Source organism: Camelina sativa, chromosome 13 (assembly GCF_000633955.1).
Source record: "Camelina sativa cultivar DH55 chromosome 13, Cs, whole genome shotgun sequence".
Taxonomy (NCBI): Eukaryota; Viridiplantae; Streptophyta; class Magnoliopsida; order Brassicales; family Brassicaceae; genus Camelina; species Camelina sativa.
This window is the reverse complement of record NC_025697.1, coordinates 3,011,625-3,029,683: the sequence shown is the minus strand read 5'-3', so window position 1 is coordinate 3,029,683 and position 18,059 is coordinate 3,011,625. Positions and strand designations below refer to the sequence as shown.

The 18,059-nt window shown below is 35.4% G+C and overlaps 7 protein-coding genes across 9 annotated transcripts in view; 6 read left to right on the top strand and 1 right to left on the bottom strand.

Annotated features, from left to right (window-relative positions):
* LOC104734771 (mavicyanin-like) lies at positions 153-947 on the top strand. Of its 2 annotated transcripts, none has more exons than XM_019234360.1 (2): positions 153-363; positions 500-947. In XM_019234360.1, the coding sequence occupies exons 1-2, from the start codon at positions 216-218 to the stop codon at positions 898-900; spliced, it is 549 nt and encodes a 182-aa protein (XP_019089905.1). In that variant the 5' UTR covers positions 153-215; the 3' UTR covers positions 901-947. The 2 variants fall into 2 exon arrangements, with proteins under 2 accessions (XP_019089905.1, XP_019089904.1); XM_019234359.1 differs by having other exon boundaries at positions 153-381.
* Positions 1,096-2,561, top strand: LOC104734770 (peptide methionine sulfoxide reductase A3-like). The gene is made up of 2 exons (XM_010454414.1): positions 1,096-1,526; positions 2,172-2,561. The coding sequence occupies exons 1-2, from the start codon at positions 1,167-1,169 to the stop codon at positions 2,421-2,423; spliced, it is 612 nt and encodes a 203-aa protein (XP_010452716.1). The 5' UTR covers positions 1,096-1,166; the 3' UTR covers positions 2,424-2,561.
* On the top strand, positions 2,812-4,070 carry LOC104734769 (peptide methionine sulfoxide reductase A2-like). Its single transcript, XM_010454412.2, has 2 exons — positions 2,812-3,232; positions 3,565-4,070. Exons 1-2 carry the CDS (start codon positions 2,849-2,851, stop codon positions 3,814-3,816), a joined length of 636 nt encoding a protein of 211 aa, XP_010452714.1. The 5' UTR covers positions 2,812-2,848; the 3' UTR covers positions 3,817-4,070.
* On the top strand, positions 5,202-6,503 carry LOC104734768 (peptide methionine sulfoxide reductase A2-like). Its single transcript, XM_010454411.2, has 2 exons — positions 5,202-5,690; positions 6,057-6,503. Exons 1-2 carry the CDS (start codon positions 5,277-5,279, stop codon positions 6,306-6,308), a joined length of 666 nt encoding a protein of 221 aa, XP_010452713.1. The 5' UTR covers positions 5,202-5,276; the 3' UTR covers positions 6,309-6,503.
* Positions 11,676-13,998, top strand: LOC104734767 (3-isopropylmalate dehydrogenase, chloroplastic-like). 2 transcript variants are annotated; one of them, XM_010454410.2, is made up of 10 exons: positions 11,676-11,919; positions 12,044-12,173; positions 12,275-12,386; positions 12,461-12,625; positions 12,709-12,795; positions 12,902-13,018; positions 13,110-13,217; positions 13,315-13,368; positions 13,461-13,613; positions 13,696-13,998. In XM_010454410.2, the coding sequence occupies exons 1-10, from the start codon at positions 11,703-11,705 to the stop codon at positions 13,795-13,797; spliced, it is 1,245 nt and encodes a 414-aa protein (XP_010452712.1). In that variant the 5' UTR covers positions 11,676-11,702; the 3' UTR covers positions 13,798-13,998. The 2 variants fall into 2 exon arrangements, with proteins under 2 accessions (XP_010452712.1, XP_019090243.1); XM_019234698.1 differs by having other exon boundaries at positions 11,702-11,966.
* Positions 15,032-16,410, top strand: LOC104734764 (cyclin-U4-2-like). The gene is made up of 2 exons (XM_010454408.1): positions 15,032-15,535; positions 15,850-16,410. Exons 1-2 carry the CDS (start codon positions 15,165-15,167, stop codon positions 16,130-16,132), a joined length of 654 nt encoding a protein of 217 aa, XP_010452710.1. The 5' UTR covers positions 15,032-15,164; the 3' UTR covers positions 16,133-16,410.
* LOC104734765 (glutamate dehydrogenase 2-like) overlaps positions 16,293-18,059 on the bottom strand; it is a 2,665-nt gene continuing 898 nt past the window's right edge. The window contains exons 2-7 of the mRNA XM_010454409.2: positions 17,993-18,059; positions 17,568-17,864; positions 17,319-17,435; positions 16,975-17,225; positions 16,806-16,881; positions 16,293-16,730 (exon numbers count right to left, since the gene is read on the bottom strand). The exon at positions 17,993-18,059 is cut by the window's right edge and continues 45 nt beyond it. Of these exons, the coding sequence (XP_010452711.1) occupies positions 16,458-16,730; positions 16,806-16,881; positions 16,975-17,225; positions 17,319-17,435; positions 17,568-17,864; positions 17,993-18,059 (1,081 nt within the window). The 3' untranslated portion in view covers positions 16,293-16,457. The remainder of the gene's footprint in view (positions 16,731-16,805; positions 16,882-16,974; positions 17,226-17,318; positions 17,436-17,567; positions 17,865-17,992) is intronic.

Sequence of the window (18,059 nt, the reverse complement as noted above, 5' to 3'; positions counted from 1 at the left end):
GTTAAGAAAAAAAACACAAACAAATTAAAGGCCAGGGAACAAAGCAGATCATATATGTTGTGGTGGTTGTGAAGTTAGGTTATCCACCAATGAGCAACCTTAACCTATGCTCTATATATACACATATATATTTACAATTACAATATCACATATATGCATATAGAAAACGATAGCAATACAAGATATTTAAACGCCATTTTTTTACAGCTTGCACTATGGAGAAGTCACCGACGATGCTATTTCTTATAAATTTTTGCATCATATTTGGGATCGTAGTAATAAGAAGATGCAACGCAACGACATACTTTGTGGGAGACAGTTCCGGCTGGGACATAAGCTCCGATCTTGAGTCTTGGACTTCAGGCAAGCGATTCTCTCCTGGTGATCTATCATATACACAGTTCAATTAACATCCTTGTTCTAAAAATCGCTAGACATCCCTCATTAAACTTTTTTAATATTTTCTAATTATGATTATGCGTATAATGTTTTTTGCAAGTGTTCCAATATTCATCGACGCACAGTGTATATGAAGTGGATAAAAACAACTACCAAAATTGCAACTCAAGAGACGCGATCCGTGCGTTCACAAACGGGAACACGACCGTTTCACTTTCCCAACCGGGAGACCGGTTCTTTGTATGCGGTAATAGGCTCCATTGCTTCGCTGGTATGAGGTTACGAGTCAACGTCGAAGGCAATGGTCCATCTCAAGCCCCCGTTGGATCTCCCCAAGCCTCCGCTGCAGGGATCCTTCAACCTTCTTCTAAGAAAAATAACCTTGCGACTGGAGTCGCTAGCTCGGCTCCCCGTTTTAACGGCAGTGGTTCGAGCGGTAGTATGGGAATTTTTGTATATTTGATGGTTTTAGCTTTTCCATTCATATGGACTTATTTGTGACTAATAAATACTTTCCCATAATTTATAAATGCGTACGAGTGCGAATATACGGTTCGGTTTATAAATATTTGGTTTAAGAGTCAAATTAAAACCGTAATTTCTGGTTCGGTTTGATTGAATTCGGTTATTCGAGTTTGCCGTTTCTTATCGTGAACGCAACTGAAAACGCAAACGCTGCATCTCTCTCTCTCTCTCTCTCTCTCTCTCTCTCTCTCCATAAGCCCCCCGTCCCGTGTCTTCATCTCTGTCTTAAGAAAATTCTCTCAATGAACAATATACTCAACAGGCTGGGTTTGGGATCAAGTGGGCAAAGCAATATGGATCCTTCTCCGATAGCTCAGGGGAACGACGATGACGCTCCGTCACCGGGGAATAAGTTTGCCCAATTCGGGGCTGGATGTTTCTGGGGTGTCGAGCTGGCGTTTCAGAGAGTTCCAGGGGTGACTCAGACTGAGGTTGGATATACACAAGGGATCATACACAATCCTTCATACGAAGATGTTTGTAAAGGAACCACGAGACATTCCGAGGTTGTTAGGGTTCAGTATGATCCTAATGATTGCAGCTATGAGTCTCTGCTTGATTTGTTCTGGTCTAGGCATGATCCCACCACTTTGAATCGTCAGGTACGGTGTTACCAAATTTAAAAATTTTAAGCTTGGGGATTGACAAAGGTTTCGTCTTTAGGATTATAGAGAAGTTGTTGTATGTGCTTTAGGGGTTTCTTGATTAGTTTTTTCCCCAAATCTGATGGCTTTCAGGTTTCATCACCAGTCTAAGCTCTGAAAAAACTTTCAATTTTGCAACTTTGGTCCATCCTAATAGATTATGAAGAAATATATGATATTGAAGTTTGTTTTCTTTTTTTTTTCTTGTTCTTTTTGTTTTGTTGAATTATGAGGCTTAAGTAGGTAACTTAATCGAGCTTCTGTTGTAGCTCTGTTGCCCCACTTTTCACTGAGGTGGAGATGTGGATTTCTAAGATGTTTTTTTTTCTAGTCCTGTTTATGATCAGCTTTAGCATTCTTGTTCAATGTGAGTTTGACTTACCATTTGTCTTGCCTCTGTGGACAGAGAACGATACTCATTTGCTAATTACTGCTACATTTGCATCTTATTTGACTTTCATTGGCATGTATATACTGAACCAGTCTTCTGACTATTTTATCTCCTGAGATTTATGTTTTTTCTCGTTTAAGCACTCTGATTATTAGGTAGGCTACTTCTACAATACCATGGATACTTACAATGTCTTACTTTACTGTGATCAGGGAAATGACGTGGGAACCCTTTACAGATCTGGGATATACTTCTACACTCCTGAGCAGGAGAAACTAGCCCGCGAGTCACTGGAACGTCACCAGCAACAAATGGAGAGGAAGATCATGACTGAGATCTTACCAGCTAAGAAATTCTACAGAGCTGAAGATCAACAACAGCAGTACCTGTCAAAAGGTGGCCGCTTCGGCCTCGGGCAATCTTCTGCCAAAGGCTGCAACGACCCAATCCGCTGCTACGGGTAAAAAAGTGTTTCCCTCTGCTTCGCTCCCAAAACAGAGGATTTAGCATTTAGGGACCGTTGTGTGTCAAGATTTATGTAACTACTACTTTTGGAATTTTATTTCCAATGTTACAATAATAATGATATTACACTCTATGAACTGAACATAAATCAAACATAAAAAGATTATATAATCAAAAACTCATTATAATTATCTAATCTTTTTTTTTTCCAAAATCCATCCACATGCAAATGAAGCCAACGCATATGGCAAATGAAGCCAACGCATAAAAAGATTAAAAGAGATTGCAAGAGAGCCATTCCTTTTTTAGTGCATGAACAAAACGTGTCCACCAATCTAGTTGCATACTTCATGCACATAGAATCTCCAGCTGAGTATCCCTATAAGGCCACATTAACAGTTACAAGCTCACAACACGAACTAAAATGGATTCTTCTCTGAGCAACAATGAAGTTGCTCCTCTCAAACCTCAGGAGCCTCAGTTAGTTGATGAACCTGCAATTTTTTCTTCTCCGATAGCTGAGGAGCCCGACAACGATGTTCCGGCTCCCGGAAACGAGTTTGCTGAGTTTGCCGCAGGTTGTTTCTGGGGAGTTGAGCTTGCTTTCCAGAGTATCCCTGGCGTGAACGTGACTGAGGTCGGTTACACTCAGGGGATCTCACACAACCCTTCTTACAAGGATGTCTGTACGAACACCACGAACCATGCAGAGGTTGTTAGAGTTCAGTATGATCCCAAGGAATGCACTTATGAGACGCTTCTTGATTTGTTCTGGTCTAGGCATGATCCCACCACCTTGAATCGTCAGGTATCGATTTTGCTTGGTTTTTGTATCTAACTATGTGAAATTTATGGTCAAATTCTTATATACTTGCTCTCCATGATTCAATGGCTTCTCCAGTCAAAAATTGCATGTCTTTAAGTTGTTCAGCTCTCTCTTGTCAAATTACTTAATTATGGATCTTTCATTTGTCATTCTTGATTTTTTTGGTTGGTGTGGAGAACATGTATATTTATGGTAATGCTTAAATAGAATTTGTGTTTTTTGTCCTCAATTTTATCTTTGATAGTGAATGTGATATTAGACAACTCTTCAATTTCTTTACTGATTGATAGACACTGATGTTTTGAATGTTGCAGGGAAATCTTCTGGGAGCACAATACCGATCAGGTATATACTTCTACACACCTGAGCAAGAGAAGCAAGCACGTGAGTCTCTAGAGAAGCAGCAGACTAAACTGGAGGATAAGATTGTGACTGAGATCTTACCGGCTAAGAAATTCTACAAAGCTGAAGAATACCATCAGCAGTACCTCGTCAAAGGCGGGAGATGTGGCAACGCGCAATCCCCTGCGAAGAGCTGCATGGACCCTATCCGCTGCTCCGGCTAATCATGAAGTCTTTGTTCCTCTGCTCCCAAAACAGAGGATTCTCAGAGGATCTTTTTACCTGGGAGTTGTTTTAATTAGCATTTGTCGTAGATATGGATTGCAAAAAGTTTCTTCTTGTCCTGTTCATGATCAGCACTATCTTTCTTGTTGGAGTCTGGCTTAGCATTGTCTTACCTCTATGGACAGAGAACGATACTCATGTGAAAATTACTGCTTGTTTTGTTAAAGGCAATTCACTAGCTTATTATAGTCAAGTTGTCTCATTGGAGTTCTAGACAAAGTAGTGAAACCAAATACTTTAGCCGGCGGGAAACATTTAATCCAAAGTGATATACAAACAACTTGATTGCCTTTACTTTAGTCTTTCATCCGGCGCAAGCGGGTCAATTCAGCGTAGAGACAGGTTCAATGGTTTTAACCTTGTGTAGCAGTATTATTATGATGAGCAAAGCTCCTATTTATGCTCTTTTGTGCATGAGGCTTCTTTTCCAACTACCAAAGGCTCAAACCACCCAATCCGCTGTTACGGCTAAAAGCTGTTTTCCTCTGCTTCCCTCCCAAAACAGAGGAATTAGCATTTAGGAACTTGCGCAAAGCTTGTATAAAACCGACGAAGTTAATTACACGCAATGAAACTACTTCTTTGGAATTTCATTTGCAATGTTGTAATACCGATGTTACACTCAATGGACATAAAACCACACAATCATCGTGATCCCTAAATTAAGGACCTTAGATCTAATCTCGTAAACTCAATTATTTCTCCCAAAAAGTCATCGACATGGTTATTGAAGCCGACGAATAAAAAAGTGTAGCAGGGCCACCTCTCTCATTTTAGTGCTAGTCCATTACCAATGTCTTTCTAGTTTATCATAAAACAAATGTGCCCACCAACCTCATACTATAATAGTATTACTATTACTAGCATAATGCTAATTAAGTCATCCATGTATAACATACGACAAGAAAAGAGAAAGATGAATAAAAAAACACACACACAGAAGAAAGGTCTGGAATACTACTAATAGCGGGCGAAAACTCAATGTCAACGGTCCACAAATCACAGTTTGCTATACAATAACATATTTTCCAAGTTGCGACAAAAATAACATGTTTTCCAAGTTTGGATCAATGCATAACTAAAAAGATTTATAATCATGGTTGTTGGAATTTATTTGTTTAATAGACATTTTTAAGTACAAGTAAACAATGACGCGTGATATATTAACAATTGACCAAATTATTAAATTTTACATTCCAATGTATTTTGCTTGTGTGTCAACAAAACCACTACTAAATTTTAAAAAATATTATTTAGTGTTGACGTAGCTGTTAATCTCTGACTATGACTTGCTTATTTCTATATAAATCGATCGTCAAGAGGCTTCATCATCAAACAACAATACACTTTTTAACAATTAAAGAAACTCACCACCGGAAAAAACACATCTGAGTTAGCTATGGATTCTTCTCTAAAAGCTCAGGAGCCTCAAGTTGTTGATACACCTGAGGAAGTTGCTCTCAAAGAATTTTATATGAAGCATCATTTAGCAGAGACACCTGTGATTGTTCCTTCTCCGATAGCTGAGGAGCCCGACAACGATGTTCCGGCGCCGGGAAACGAGTTTGCTGAGTTCGCCGCAGGTTGTTTCTGGGGATTTGAGCTTGCTTTACAGAGGATCCATGGAGTGACCGTGACTGAGGTTGGTTACACTCAGGGGATCTCAGAAAATCCTTCTTACGAGATTGTATGTACGAACACCACGAACCATGTAGAGGTTGTTAGGGTTCAGTATGATCCTAAGGAGTGCACTTATGAGACGCTTCTTGATTTGTTCTGGTCTAGACATGATCCAACCACCTTGAATCGTCAGGTACCTTTTTTTTTCTGGTTTAATGATTTTAGAATTTAAATCAAATTTTTTGGTCATGTTCATGTTTTTGATTCTTGCTCTGATTGATTTAATGGCTTCTCCAGTAATATATAGTTTCATCGAAACTTTCAAGAATGTTAACTTTTGGTTGACTTTTTTTGTTGAATCTTCATTTCAAATATTTGCATAATTCGGATTGGTTTAGTTTAGAGACATGTATGGTAATGTTTAGAGAGAGTTTGTTCATGTTCTTGTCCTGAAACTCCGATTTGATTGTGGTTATCTTCAGTTTTAGCTTTCATATAGTAGCCATCATTCTTCTTGATAACGTTCAATTCCTAACCGATCTTTGAAAACCGGTTGCAGGGAGAACTTGTGGGAGCACAATACCGATCAGGTATATACTACTACACACCCGAGCAAGAGAAACTAGCACGCGAGTCTCTAGAGAAACAGCAGACAAAACTTGAGAACAAGATTGTGACTGAGATCTTACCAGCAAAGAAGTTGTACAAGGCTGAAGAATACCATCAGCAATACCTCGCGAAAGGTGGGATGCATGGTAATGCGCAATCCCCTGCAAAGAGCTGCAAGGACCCTATCCGATGCTACGGCTAATTAATCCAACCAAAAAAAGCCTTTGTTCCTCTTCTCCCAAAACAGAGGATTCTCAAAAGACCTTTACCTGTTTGTTTGTGTGTGACGTGTGTCTTAATTTGTAATTCTCAGCTCATAATAAAAGATGTATCTTACCTCTGTAAAACTTGTATTCGCTTCTCAAAATCAACAATTAAATTTATTATTGAATAACTCCTCCTTCTAGCATACAATTTTAGTCATCAAATATTGTTTTATATGAAATGTTTCTAAGATAAAATTTTCTTTACCTGTTACCCGATTCATGCGGGACAATCCGTAATGAGTCCATATTTTAGCCTCACGAACCACTAATAATGTAAATTCAATTGTAATAGTCAAGCACACCACCACACAACTTACTGCCTAGGCAGCAAGCGAGAATCAACGAAAACCCTTCCGAGGGAGCACAAGGTTGTGATCAAAAGAAAAAGTTTTTTGATAGAGAAATCAGAGAAATCGGAGCGAGTGAGATCGAGGGACGTAACTTCTCTCACCATGCCTCAGCCAGCAACAATTTTTTCGTCCTAGTATTATTAGTTCAAGCACACAACTTACTTTTCGGTACGCGTTATTGAATAAAATAAGATGTAAATATTTTGTAACATGATGAATTACGAATGGAGTTGAAATCGGAAAATGACATAACAATAAAATAAGCATAAACACTAAATTATATACTACATATCTCTGCCGTATAATTTGAATTAGATGTTAAATGTGGCTGTTTCGGTCTTGCACAGAAGATTAAAGTAATTATTTTTAAAAGGAAATTAACGAAATAATCATATATCAGAACCAAACCAATCATACTACATTAATTTAGAAGTACAAATATAAAACTAACTTTAAAATATGTAAAAAATTACACTCAATTGCCATTAAAAAAACTTAATTAAAATTAAATAAATATTTTTAATTAAAAAACGAAAATATGGAAAACATCAAATAAAATAAATTGTAGAAAAGTAAAAATAATATCTTTTAGAATCAAAACTAGTTTGTGCTAGATATTTTTTTTTTTTTACATATTAGTTATATCTTTTTATTTACTTCACAACTATAGCAAATATTTCACAAAGTTTTAAATAATTTTATTCATTATATGCAAATGTTTTATTGACATGTTTTCAATAAACATTTTTAAAATATAAAAATTATCATATAAGCAATAAATTTTTAATCATAAATCATTATAAATAACATATTAACAAAATAAATTATTATAAATTTTCATTAAAAAAGTTCAGTCCGCGTTTTCTGCGGGTCATTGTCAACGAAATGAAACACGTGGATTAAGAATGAGGTTCATATTATAGTCTCTATTCAGTTATATATGAAAGATGTTGCTTCGCACATGCTGATACTACCAAATAACCAACTGGCTAATCAGCGGCGGACCCAGACAAAAAAATTAGGGAGGTCAAGAATATTTTTAAAGTAATATATCCTATAATTTATATTATACTGATATATCATAAACACTAAAAATAATCATTTTTATAAATAATTAAAAAAATTACAAAAAAGCTGTGATTTTGTAAAGAAAGTTACATATGTATAAGAAAAATGATATGTATTTAAGTTNAAAGAGCTGCAAGGACCCTATCCGATGCTACGGCTAATTAATCCAACCAAAAAAAGCCTTTGTTCCTCTTCTCCCAAAACAGAGGATTCTCAAAAGACCTTTACCTGTTTGTTTGTGTGTGACGTGTGTCTTAATTTGTAATTCTCAGCTCATAATAAAAGATGTATCTTACCTCTGTAAAACTTGTATTCGCTTCTCAAAATCAACAATTAAATTTATTATTGAATAACTCCTCCTTCTAGCATACAATTTTAGTCATCAAATATTGTTTTATATGAAATGTTTCTAAGATAAAATTTTCTTTACCTGTTACCCGATTCATGCGGGACAATCCGTAATGAGTCCATATTTTAGCCTCACGAACCACTAATAATGTAAATTCAATTGTAATAGTCAAGCACACCACCACACAACTTACTGCCTAGGCAGCAAGCGAGAATCAACGAAAACCCTTCCGAGGGAGCACAAGGTTGTGATCAAAAGAAAAAGTTTTTTGATAGAGAAATCAGAGAAATCGGAGCGAGTGAGATCGAGGGACGTAACTTCTCTCACCATGCCTCAGCCAGCAACAATTTTTTCGTCCTAGTATTATTAGTTCAAGCACACAACTTACTTTTCGGTACGCGTTATTGAATAAAATAAGATGTAAATATTTTGTAACATGATGAATTACGAATGGAGTTGAAATCGGAAAATGACATAACAATAAAATAAGCATAAACACTAAATTATATACTACATATCTCTGCCGTATAATTTGAATTAGATGTTAAATGTGGCTGTTTCGGTCTTGCACAGAAGATTAAAGTAATTATTTTTAAAAGGAAATTAACGAAATAATCATATATCAGAACCAAACCAATCATACTACATTAATTTAGAAGTACAAATATAAAACTAACTTTAAAATATGTAAAAAATTACACTCAATTGCCATTAAAAAAACTTAATTAAAATTAAATAAATATTTTTAATTAAAAAACGAAAATATGGAAAACATCAAATAAAATAAATTGTAGAAAAGTAAAAATAATATCTTTTAGAATCAAAACTAGTTTGTGCTAGATATTTTTTTTTTTTTACATATTAGTTATATCTTTTTATTTACTTCACAACTATAGCAAATATTTCACAAAGTTTTAAATAATTTTATTCATTATATGCAAATGTTTTATTGACATGTTTTCAATAAACATTTTTAAAATATAAAAATTATCATATAAGCAATAAATTTTTAATCATAAATCATTATAAATAACATATTAACAAAATAAATTATTATAAATTTTCATTAAAAAAGTTCAGTCCGCGTTTTCTGCGGGTCATTGTCAACGAAATGAAACACGTGGATTAAGAATGAGGTTCATATTATAGTCTCTATTCAGTTATATATGAAAGATGTTGCTTCGCACATGCTGATACTACCAAATAACCAACTGGCTAATCAGCGGCGGACCCAGACAAAAAAATTAGGGAGGTCAAGAATATTTTTAAAGTAATATATCCTATAATTTATATTATACTGATATATCATAAACACTAAAAATAATCATTTTTATAAATAATTAAAAAAATTACAAAAAAGCTGTGATTTTGTAAAGAAAGTTACATATGTATAAGAAAAATGATATGTATTTAAGTTAAAATGAAAAGAAAAAAAAACAATAATGGTGTAATATGAGGGAATCAAACCTAACTTTGGGGGTGTCAACAGCTAGAGAATTACCAACTTTGCTGTTGAACTTCTCTAATTTTCATACATAAAACCATATTTGAAGATTTTAACCAGGTCAAGTGACCTACCCTTTTCTTTACTGGGTCCGCCATTGTGGCTAATCCAATCATCTAATTCTTTTATTTTTGGCCGTCAATGTTTCAACGTACAGCATCCACGTGATCTTTTATTATATTGGCCATGAATGTTTGTAGTTTTTAACATAGTTTTTAGAATTTGGATTTTTGTTTTCAATTATTGGGATATATTTTAGTTTCTTACAAATTTGAATGATAGTTTGTTTAGTCTTTGCCTTTTTGTTTTATGTAGAGAAAGATTCCATCAAAAAAATATGAAGGGATTTAAGTAATATATAATTGATCAGAGTCGATCTACTCGTTACTAATTAGTTTTGAGTTGGAAACTAATAACAGACCCTAATTTAACATTTTACATTAATAGATTATTTTTTCTTTGAAAAAAGAAGTGATGAATGGTCTTTGAAGAAAAATACCAAAATATATACATATTGGTTTTTCTTTGAAAATAGATAATTGCAAAAACTAAAACCAAAAACTACTCCAAATACCATAGACATTAAAAATACTCAACTCTTTTAAAATTTCATCATATAATTCTTATCACTCATCCAACATCATATTTTGATATCTACATTAAATGATAAATCAAACTTTAGAGAAGCCGAATCAGCTTTTCCAGTATCGAGCGTAAATCAATAATTGGTAGCTGCATGTGGTAGTGCAGTATCATTCGTTGTTGATCTCNTTTTTTTTTTTAAAAAAAAAAAAAAAAAAAAAAAAAAAAAAAAAAAAAAAAAAATCTGGTTACGTCATGGAGAATTGATTGCGCTTGTAACCTGTCCCCACTGCCATTTTTGTTGTTGGATTCCGTACACAAAATAAACACGCGCGAGTGCCAACGATAGTGCCAGGTACTCTTTACACAAACCTGAAAATAACCACGTACACTGACAGACACCACATTGTATTATTAGTATGCTTTTGTTTTGTTTTGTTTCTGTTTCATCTGGTTATGTATATGAATTAACAAGGTGAGTTTACACTTTGGCTTGAGAAAAGTCTATCATAAATCAACCCAGAATGAGTAATATCTATGCTATTACAATATAATCGACACTATATATAGAATAATTTGATATATATATATATATATAATATGGTTAACTCCTTAGCTTGTGTTTGAACAGATTTTTTTTTCATTAACGAAGTAGTTATCAAGAAAAAACTATAATAATGTGGTTATATATATAATTAGTGAAAGAATCAAGAAAAAAAACTCATCTTGTATGACGAAAACACGAAGGAAACAACACTCGAAAAATCATTTAAAAAAATATGAACCATAAAAATAAAGACGGGAACTGGTGGCAGTGACAAAACAAAATAGAAAGATTTTGAGGTAAAAAAAACTGTATATATATATTTTTCTTCTTTTCTATTGGTCGTAAATAAAAAAGTTTTGCTAAAATACAAATCAAGTACTGTATTAAATAGAGCTTTCTTTCTCATAAAGTCACAATAATTTTCTTGGCAGCTTGGAAAGTGGTGCAAGAAAATCACATGATAAGTAAACCACATTTCAGAGTACTGACTCACTCACCAATTTGAGAGATTGTGGACTATTTTCCCTAACTTCAGGTGCAGTTATTCATTTCTATTTGTTTATCCTTGTTTTATAAATTTGTTGTTTCTCTAAGCTTGGTCTATATTTCTTCTGTTCCATGAATATAGATTTCTAAAATTATCCTTGTTTTATAAATCTCGAACCAGCTTCTTCTGTTTTTACAATTACATATGGTTGGTTATTTAATAGCAACGGTTTTTATGCAGCAATATCATACTTGAATACTTGATTGTTTGTTTAATCACATTTTGATTGGTGATATAATTTTCACGATTCTTCTTTTCTTTCTTTTGGTTAATCGTGAAGTTTCTCATCTTTGATTTGTTTAGTGTTGATGTTTAACTAACACCTAAATTATTAATAATTATATTTTATNAAAAAAAAAAAAAAAAAGCAGATCCGTTTCAATATGGCGGGAGTTTTGAGTTTCCACGTCATCAGTATCAAGAACTCGGTTGCGTTGAAGCCCGTCACCAAACAGACCATTAAGAGAGCGTCAGTGATCAGATGCGCCGCGTACACACCGAAGAAACGGTACACCATCGCTGTGCTTCCTGGGGATGGCATCGGCAACGAAGTCACCCCTGTCGCTGTGGACGCGCTTCGTTTAGCTGGATCACTCGAAGGTCTCCTCATCAATTACTGCGCTCTACTTTGGACTCAAAACCTAAAAGTATATACCTCNTTTTTTTTTTTTTTTTTTTTTTTGACAAAGATTAGGTTTTTTTGTTTGGGTTTTGTCTGTAACAGGGTTAGAATTGAGCTTCGAGGAGTTGCCAATAGGAGGTAAAGCTTTAGATCTGGTGGGAGTCCCATTACCAGAGGAAACGTTAACAAGGGCAAAGCAATCAGATGCTATTCTTCTCGGAGCTGCTGGATGGTATAGTAGTACAATGTTTACAAATTTTGTAATTAAAGTTGCAATTTTTATTGTTTGATTTTTTTTTTTTATATGAAAGTTGCGGTTTTTTTTGTCAAAAGGCCGAAATGGGATGATCACCCCAAGCATTTGAAACCTATAACTGGGTTATCGCAGCTTCGTGCGGGTCTTGATGTGTTTTCCAACTTGAGACCTGTTAGAGTGTTCCCTCAGGTACAGAAAAACTACGTTATTGCGTTTTTGTTATTTGCTCATTCGTATTTGTCACCCTTTTTGATATGTTTCAGTTGATCGGTTCCACATGTCTGAGACAAGAAACAGTACAAGGGGTCGATCTAATGATCATCCGGGAGCTTACTGGCGGTATTTACAACGCACATCCTCGTGGTTTTACTACTAATGAGCAAGGTGATGAAGTCGGGTTTTGCACCGAGTCCTACTCTTCAACTGAGGTATTTGTCATGCGTTTATGAGATTTTCTGACTTTCTTGTTGGGGGAAAACAAAGTATTTTGATTGTTTCTGATTCTGCTTAGGTTGATCGTATTGCTCGTGTGGCATTTGAGATTGCTAAACAACGCCGTGGTAAACTTTGCTCTGTTGACAAGGCTTCAGTCTTGGAGGTTAAGTTCTTTATATATCTTTTAAAAAGGAGTTTAATTCTAAGCTTGAATTGAGATTTGTGTGTGTTAGATCCAGGATTCAATGTTTGTTCTTGAAACTATATAGGGTTCGATATTGTGGAGGGAAAGAGTAACGAAAATGTCCTCAGAGTATCCTGAGGTTGAAGTGACCCATCTACTCATTGAAACCGCTGCAATGGATCTTATTCGCCACCCAAAAGAGGTAATCGTCTTCTTATTGCAGCGGTGTCATTCACTTGATGTCTCTTTGACTAGTGAATGGCTCTCACTAAACTTTGTGATATATGTTTCAGTTTGATGTCATCTTGACTGGGATCATGTTTGGTGATATTCTCTCTGATCTTGCGGCTGTGATCCCCGGAAGTGTAGGATTGCTTCCATCTGCTTCCTTTGGTGATTCTGTGAGTACCACGATTCAAACCAATACCTAAGTCCCTTTTGTGTGTGTATGTGTTTGAGAAGAGATTCTTGATTTTCTCATATAATTATGGGATACAGGGTCTTGGAATCTTTGAACCTATACATGGCTCTGCACCTAAACACTATGGGAAGGTTGTTGCATCACCACCATACATACCTTTTTTGTCTCTCATGGCGAAATGGATGAGATTTTAAGAATGTTGATATTGAGGTAATTTTTGCAGGACACGGTGAATCCATTGGCAAGTGTTCTATCAGCTGTAATGCTTTTGAGATACGGATTGAAAGAAGAAAATGCTGCAAAGAGGATAGAAGATGCTGTTTTCGATGTTCTTGATCGTGGATTCAGAACACGTGATATTCACACTCATGGAACTGTAAGTCAGCATTCAGCAATACAAGAAAAAAGTTACATTTTTAGGTTACTGATTTTGATAACCAAGTTGGTTTTCTGGACAGATACTGGTAGGTTGCAAGAGAATGGGGCAGGAGATACTGAGATCCCTGGATGCCAAAGTTGATAATAGAGTCTTAGCCTCAACTGGAAGTTTGGTTTATTAGCTGCAAAAGTTTTAATAAAAGCATAATCTATAGTTTGATATTCAAATAAGCACCATGTTTGTTTATATGTTTGAAGATAAAAAATAAACTGCATGTGTATTTGTGTGTGTATCTAGAATGATTATGATGGTGATCTTCTTATCTAGATGTTGTATGTGGTAAATGTATTCCAGTAATAATAAATTAGACGTTGTTGTGTCACCTCGCCTCTAATTTATGTTTTGTTTTGGTGCTCGTTTTATCAGAAAAATGCAGTTCACTTTTTTTCAATGTTGTTGGTAATGATTTCAGGTACAAATGTGACACATTGAAAGGCCTTAGATGGTTTAACATTCACAAATAAACTTTTGCTGATAAGATTTATGCAATGAGATTGATCTTTTTATTATTCATGAATTATATTGAGGAGCTAATTATAGACATGGGAGGATCAAAGTTGGGAGATTCCAAGCTTCTCATACTGAATTTGCCAATTTGGTATCAATTTTGTTGTCGACGTCGTTGTCATCATTGATACAGGGTATAAAGATCAATTTATTTCACATCAGAATATATAACACTGTGATATAATCTTCTAAAATACTCCAATTAATAATAAATAACGAGAAGGAAGTGAAAAAGACTTCAGAAGCATTCAGTGAACTTAAATATACACAGATCTTTTGAATATTCTCACAACATGTTGCTCATTATCTCTTTAACGTGTTTGGCACCTTTGGTCCTCCTCCTGGCTCGTCACTTCTCCACACGGCGTTGTCTTAGTGGCGCTAAATATAGTAGCATCCTTTTATCGATATTGTTGGGTCTCTCTAATCATATTTCAGCGTAGAACATTGGATAATTCACAAACACACACACACAAAAAAAATGGAGTATTGTTATGTCAATCCCCAACTAAACCAATTAGTTTTCTTCTTTTCTTCAAATCTTAAATATTTCAATCTTATATATATATATATATATATATATATATATATCCTTCCTCTCTATAAAGCCTGAATAAATTGAATGACACTTACCTAGTGACTTTATTAATCTAATTAAATTAAAGCATTATGTTTCCAATATGCCAGCCAAATGGCTCCAAATATAGTGGTTGGGGCTAAGAATATATTGCAATTAAACCATAAATCAAAATAAGTACTTTTGTATATTACATGTTGGTGATAAGAAAATAAAATCATAACTTTTAAAGAATTTGTAGTGAGATCCCAATCAATGATCATTCGTATGACTAGTGTTAATATATACAAGATTTAAGATATTATTTCTTCTATATAAACACAGCCAAACCGACAGGCAAGAGAGGAGACTAACAACAAAACAAGTCCAATCCATGTAATAAACTACATACACATCTCTCTCGAATGGCTGATCAGATTCAGAAGATGTATCACAATCAAGAACCGATGGCTGAGATCATTATGCCAAGTGTCATAACGGCTATGGCATCTCTCCTACAAAGGGTGTCTGAGATGAACGACGATCTGAGCCGTCCGTTCGGGGAACACCAGAGGTTCTCAGCTTTCTCTGCACTGACCAAACCTTCGATATCTATCAGAAGCTATATGGAGAGGATCTTTAAGTACGCAAATTGTAGCGACTCGTGTTACGTAGTCGCGTATATATATTTGGATCGGTTCATACAAAAGCAGCCTTTTTTGCCCATTGATTCCTATAATGTCCATAGGCTCATTATCTCCAGCGTCTTGGTGTCTGCCAAGTTCATGGATGACTTGTAAGTTCTCATCTCTTTTTTTTCTTAANAACGCTAAGATTAGTGTTTTTATTCAAAAAAAAAAAATCAAATTTAATGGATTGATGCATGCAAGCTTTTCTTTCTTGATATTTTTATTCTAAAAACTACTATTAGTAAACTAATATATAAAACTAAAAATATTGGCCTAGTTGTGTTACTTGTTATTCCGTCTATCGTCTACCGACTAACATTTTTTACACCCTTAAGTTGAGTTGGGTGTATATTATCTTCGTATAGTCTTGTAGTTCCCTTTTTTCTAACATTTTATCTCTAACATATTATCTCTAATGTAGGTGTTACAATAATGCATATTATGCAAAAAATGGAGGAATCACCACAGAGGAGATGAACTTATTAGAGCTGGACTTCTTATTTGGAGTCGGATTCAAATTGAATGTGACATGTTCTACTTACTACGACTATTGTTCTTCACTACAAAGAGAGACTGTTATGAGGACGGTGTACTCTCCGGATTCTTTCTTGCTTACAAGTTTTGATAAGATTCGTCTAATGCATTTATACGACGAAGATTCACAATCTATCCATCGCAATAGTCAAGTCACCGCTGCTGTTTGATACATTAGAATATTATAGATCATGTTATGATATGTTACATATGAAACCTTTTTAAGGGATATGTAACAAACTTTTTTGAGAACTTCAAATTAATTTATAGTTCTAAGAATATATTTTTATTGTTTCATTTTGCTTTGAGAAGTGAATTGGGGCTTCAGGATCATAAAATCCATTAATAGCTTTTATTCCAATCTGTTAGTTTTTATTCAAATCCATTTTGTTTCCTTTTCCATTTCGGAATCTCAATGATATTTCAGTAACAATGAAACAAAAAAAAACAGAGAAAACAGAGAAAGAAACAGAGTATAAGGGGGATTCAGCTGAATTAAGCTTCCCAACCACGCAATTGGGTGGCTCTAGCGACTCGGTTAACTCCAAGAGTGAAAGCTCCCATACGGAGGTTGCAGGAATGAGTATGGCACATTGTCTTGATGTTGTGAAACGCTCGAGTCATGTACTTCTGCAGCTCCAAGTTCACTTTTTCCTCTTCCCACATGAAACCTTGAATGTTCTGCACCCACTCAAAGTAACTCACGGTCACTCCTCCTGCGTTTGCGTATATATCTGGAAGTATAATCACTCCTTTCTTCGACAGAATCTGCCAAAACCAAACATATTAGGATTATATTTTAGGAAGCTTTAGGGACGGGTCTCTGTGTTAACAATGCATTACCTCATCAGCCTCTGGATCGGTTGGATGGTTTGCTGCCTCTACTATAAACTTTGCTTTCACATCTCCAGCATTTTCCCTGAGCAATATATGGAAAAATTTAAGAATCAGAATATGAAATCTTATACGGTTAATGTGGATGTTACGAGTGAAAAGTTTTTTTTGTACTGACTTGTTCAGGACACCACCAAGAGCACATGGGATGAGAACATCGCACTCATGAATGAGCAGTTCTTCTGAACTCATAGCGTCTCCACCAGTGAAATCAACGAGACTTCCAGTAGCGTCTTTGTGTTTCAGCAGAGCGTTGATGTCGATACCTTCAGGGTTCCTGACTGCACCAGTAATGTCGCTTACTGCAACCACTTTACCACCTTTCTCGTGGATCAGCTTGGCCGCCCATGTTCCAACATTCCCAAAACCCTGTTGACATATTAATACAAATCTTCTCAACTTCTCTTCCTCATCATATGATACAAATAATTAAGCTTGAGATTAGCTGATAGTTTATTTTACCTGAATAACAAATGTCAAGCCCTGAATCGATTTCCCGTACTCAGCAAGAAGAGCTTCGGTGGCAAAGACTACACCACGTCCTGTGGCAGCTTCCCTACCTAGTGAACCACCAAGATCCTACACCAAAAGTGATCCAACAACAGCAAAAAGCTCAAAACTTTGGTAATCACCACACAAAACATTGGAATTATCAACCAGAGAATAATAAACCATCAGATGCAACCAAGTTAAAGAAAATGAGAAACTAACAATGGGCTTTCCAGTGACAACAGCAGGGGAATGACCATGAAACTTGGAGTACTCATCAAGAATCCAAGCCATGGTTTGAGCGTTAGTGCCCATGTCAGGAGCAGGGACATCGGTGTGAATACCGATGAGATCATGGATCTTCTGGGTAAAGACACGAGTGAGTCTCTCAAGCTCACTCAAACTCAAGTCACGAGGACTACATCCAATCCCACCTTTAGCTCCACCGTATGGGATGTCAGCAACAGCAGTTTTCCAAGTCATGAGCTGAGCAAGCGCGTTCACTTCATCGGGATCAACCTTTCAAAAAATCAAAACAAAACCCTCATAAAATTCCAGATCCCCTAGATTCCAAATAAAGGTCAGATTTTTAGCAAACCCACCAAAAGCTTTTCAATTCAAGAAAAAGGTCAGATTTTTTAGCAAACCTCAGGATGATATCTGATTCCACCTTTCATGGGTCCACGAGCATTGTCATGTTGAACCCTGAATCCG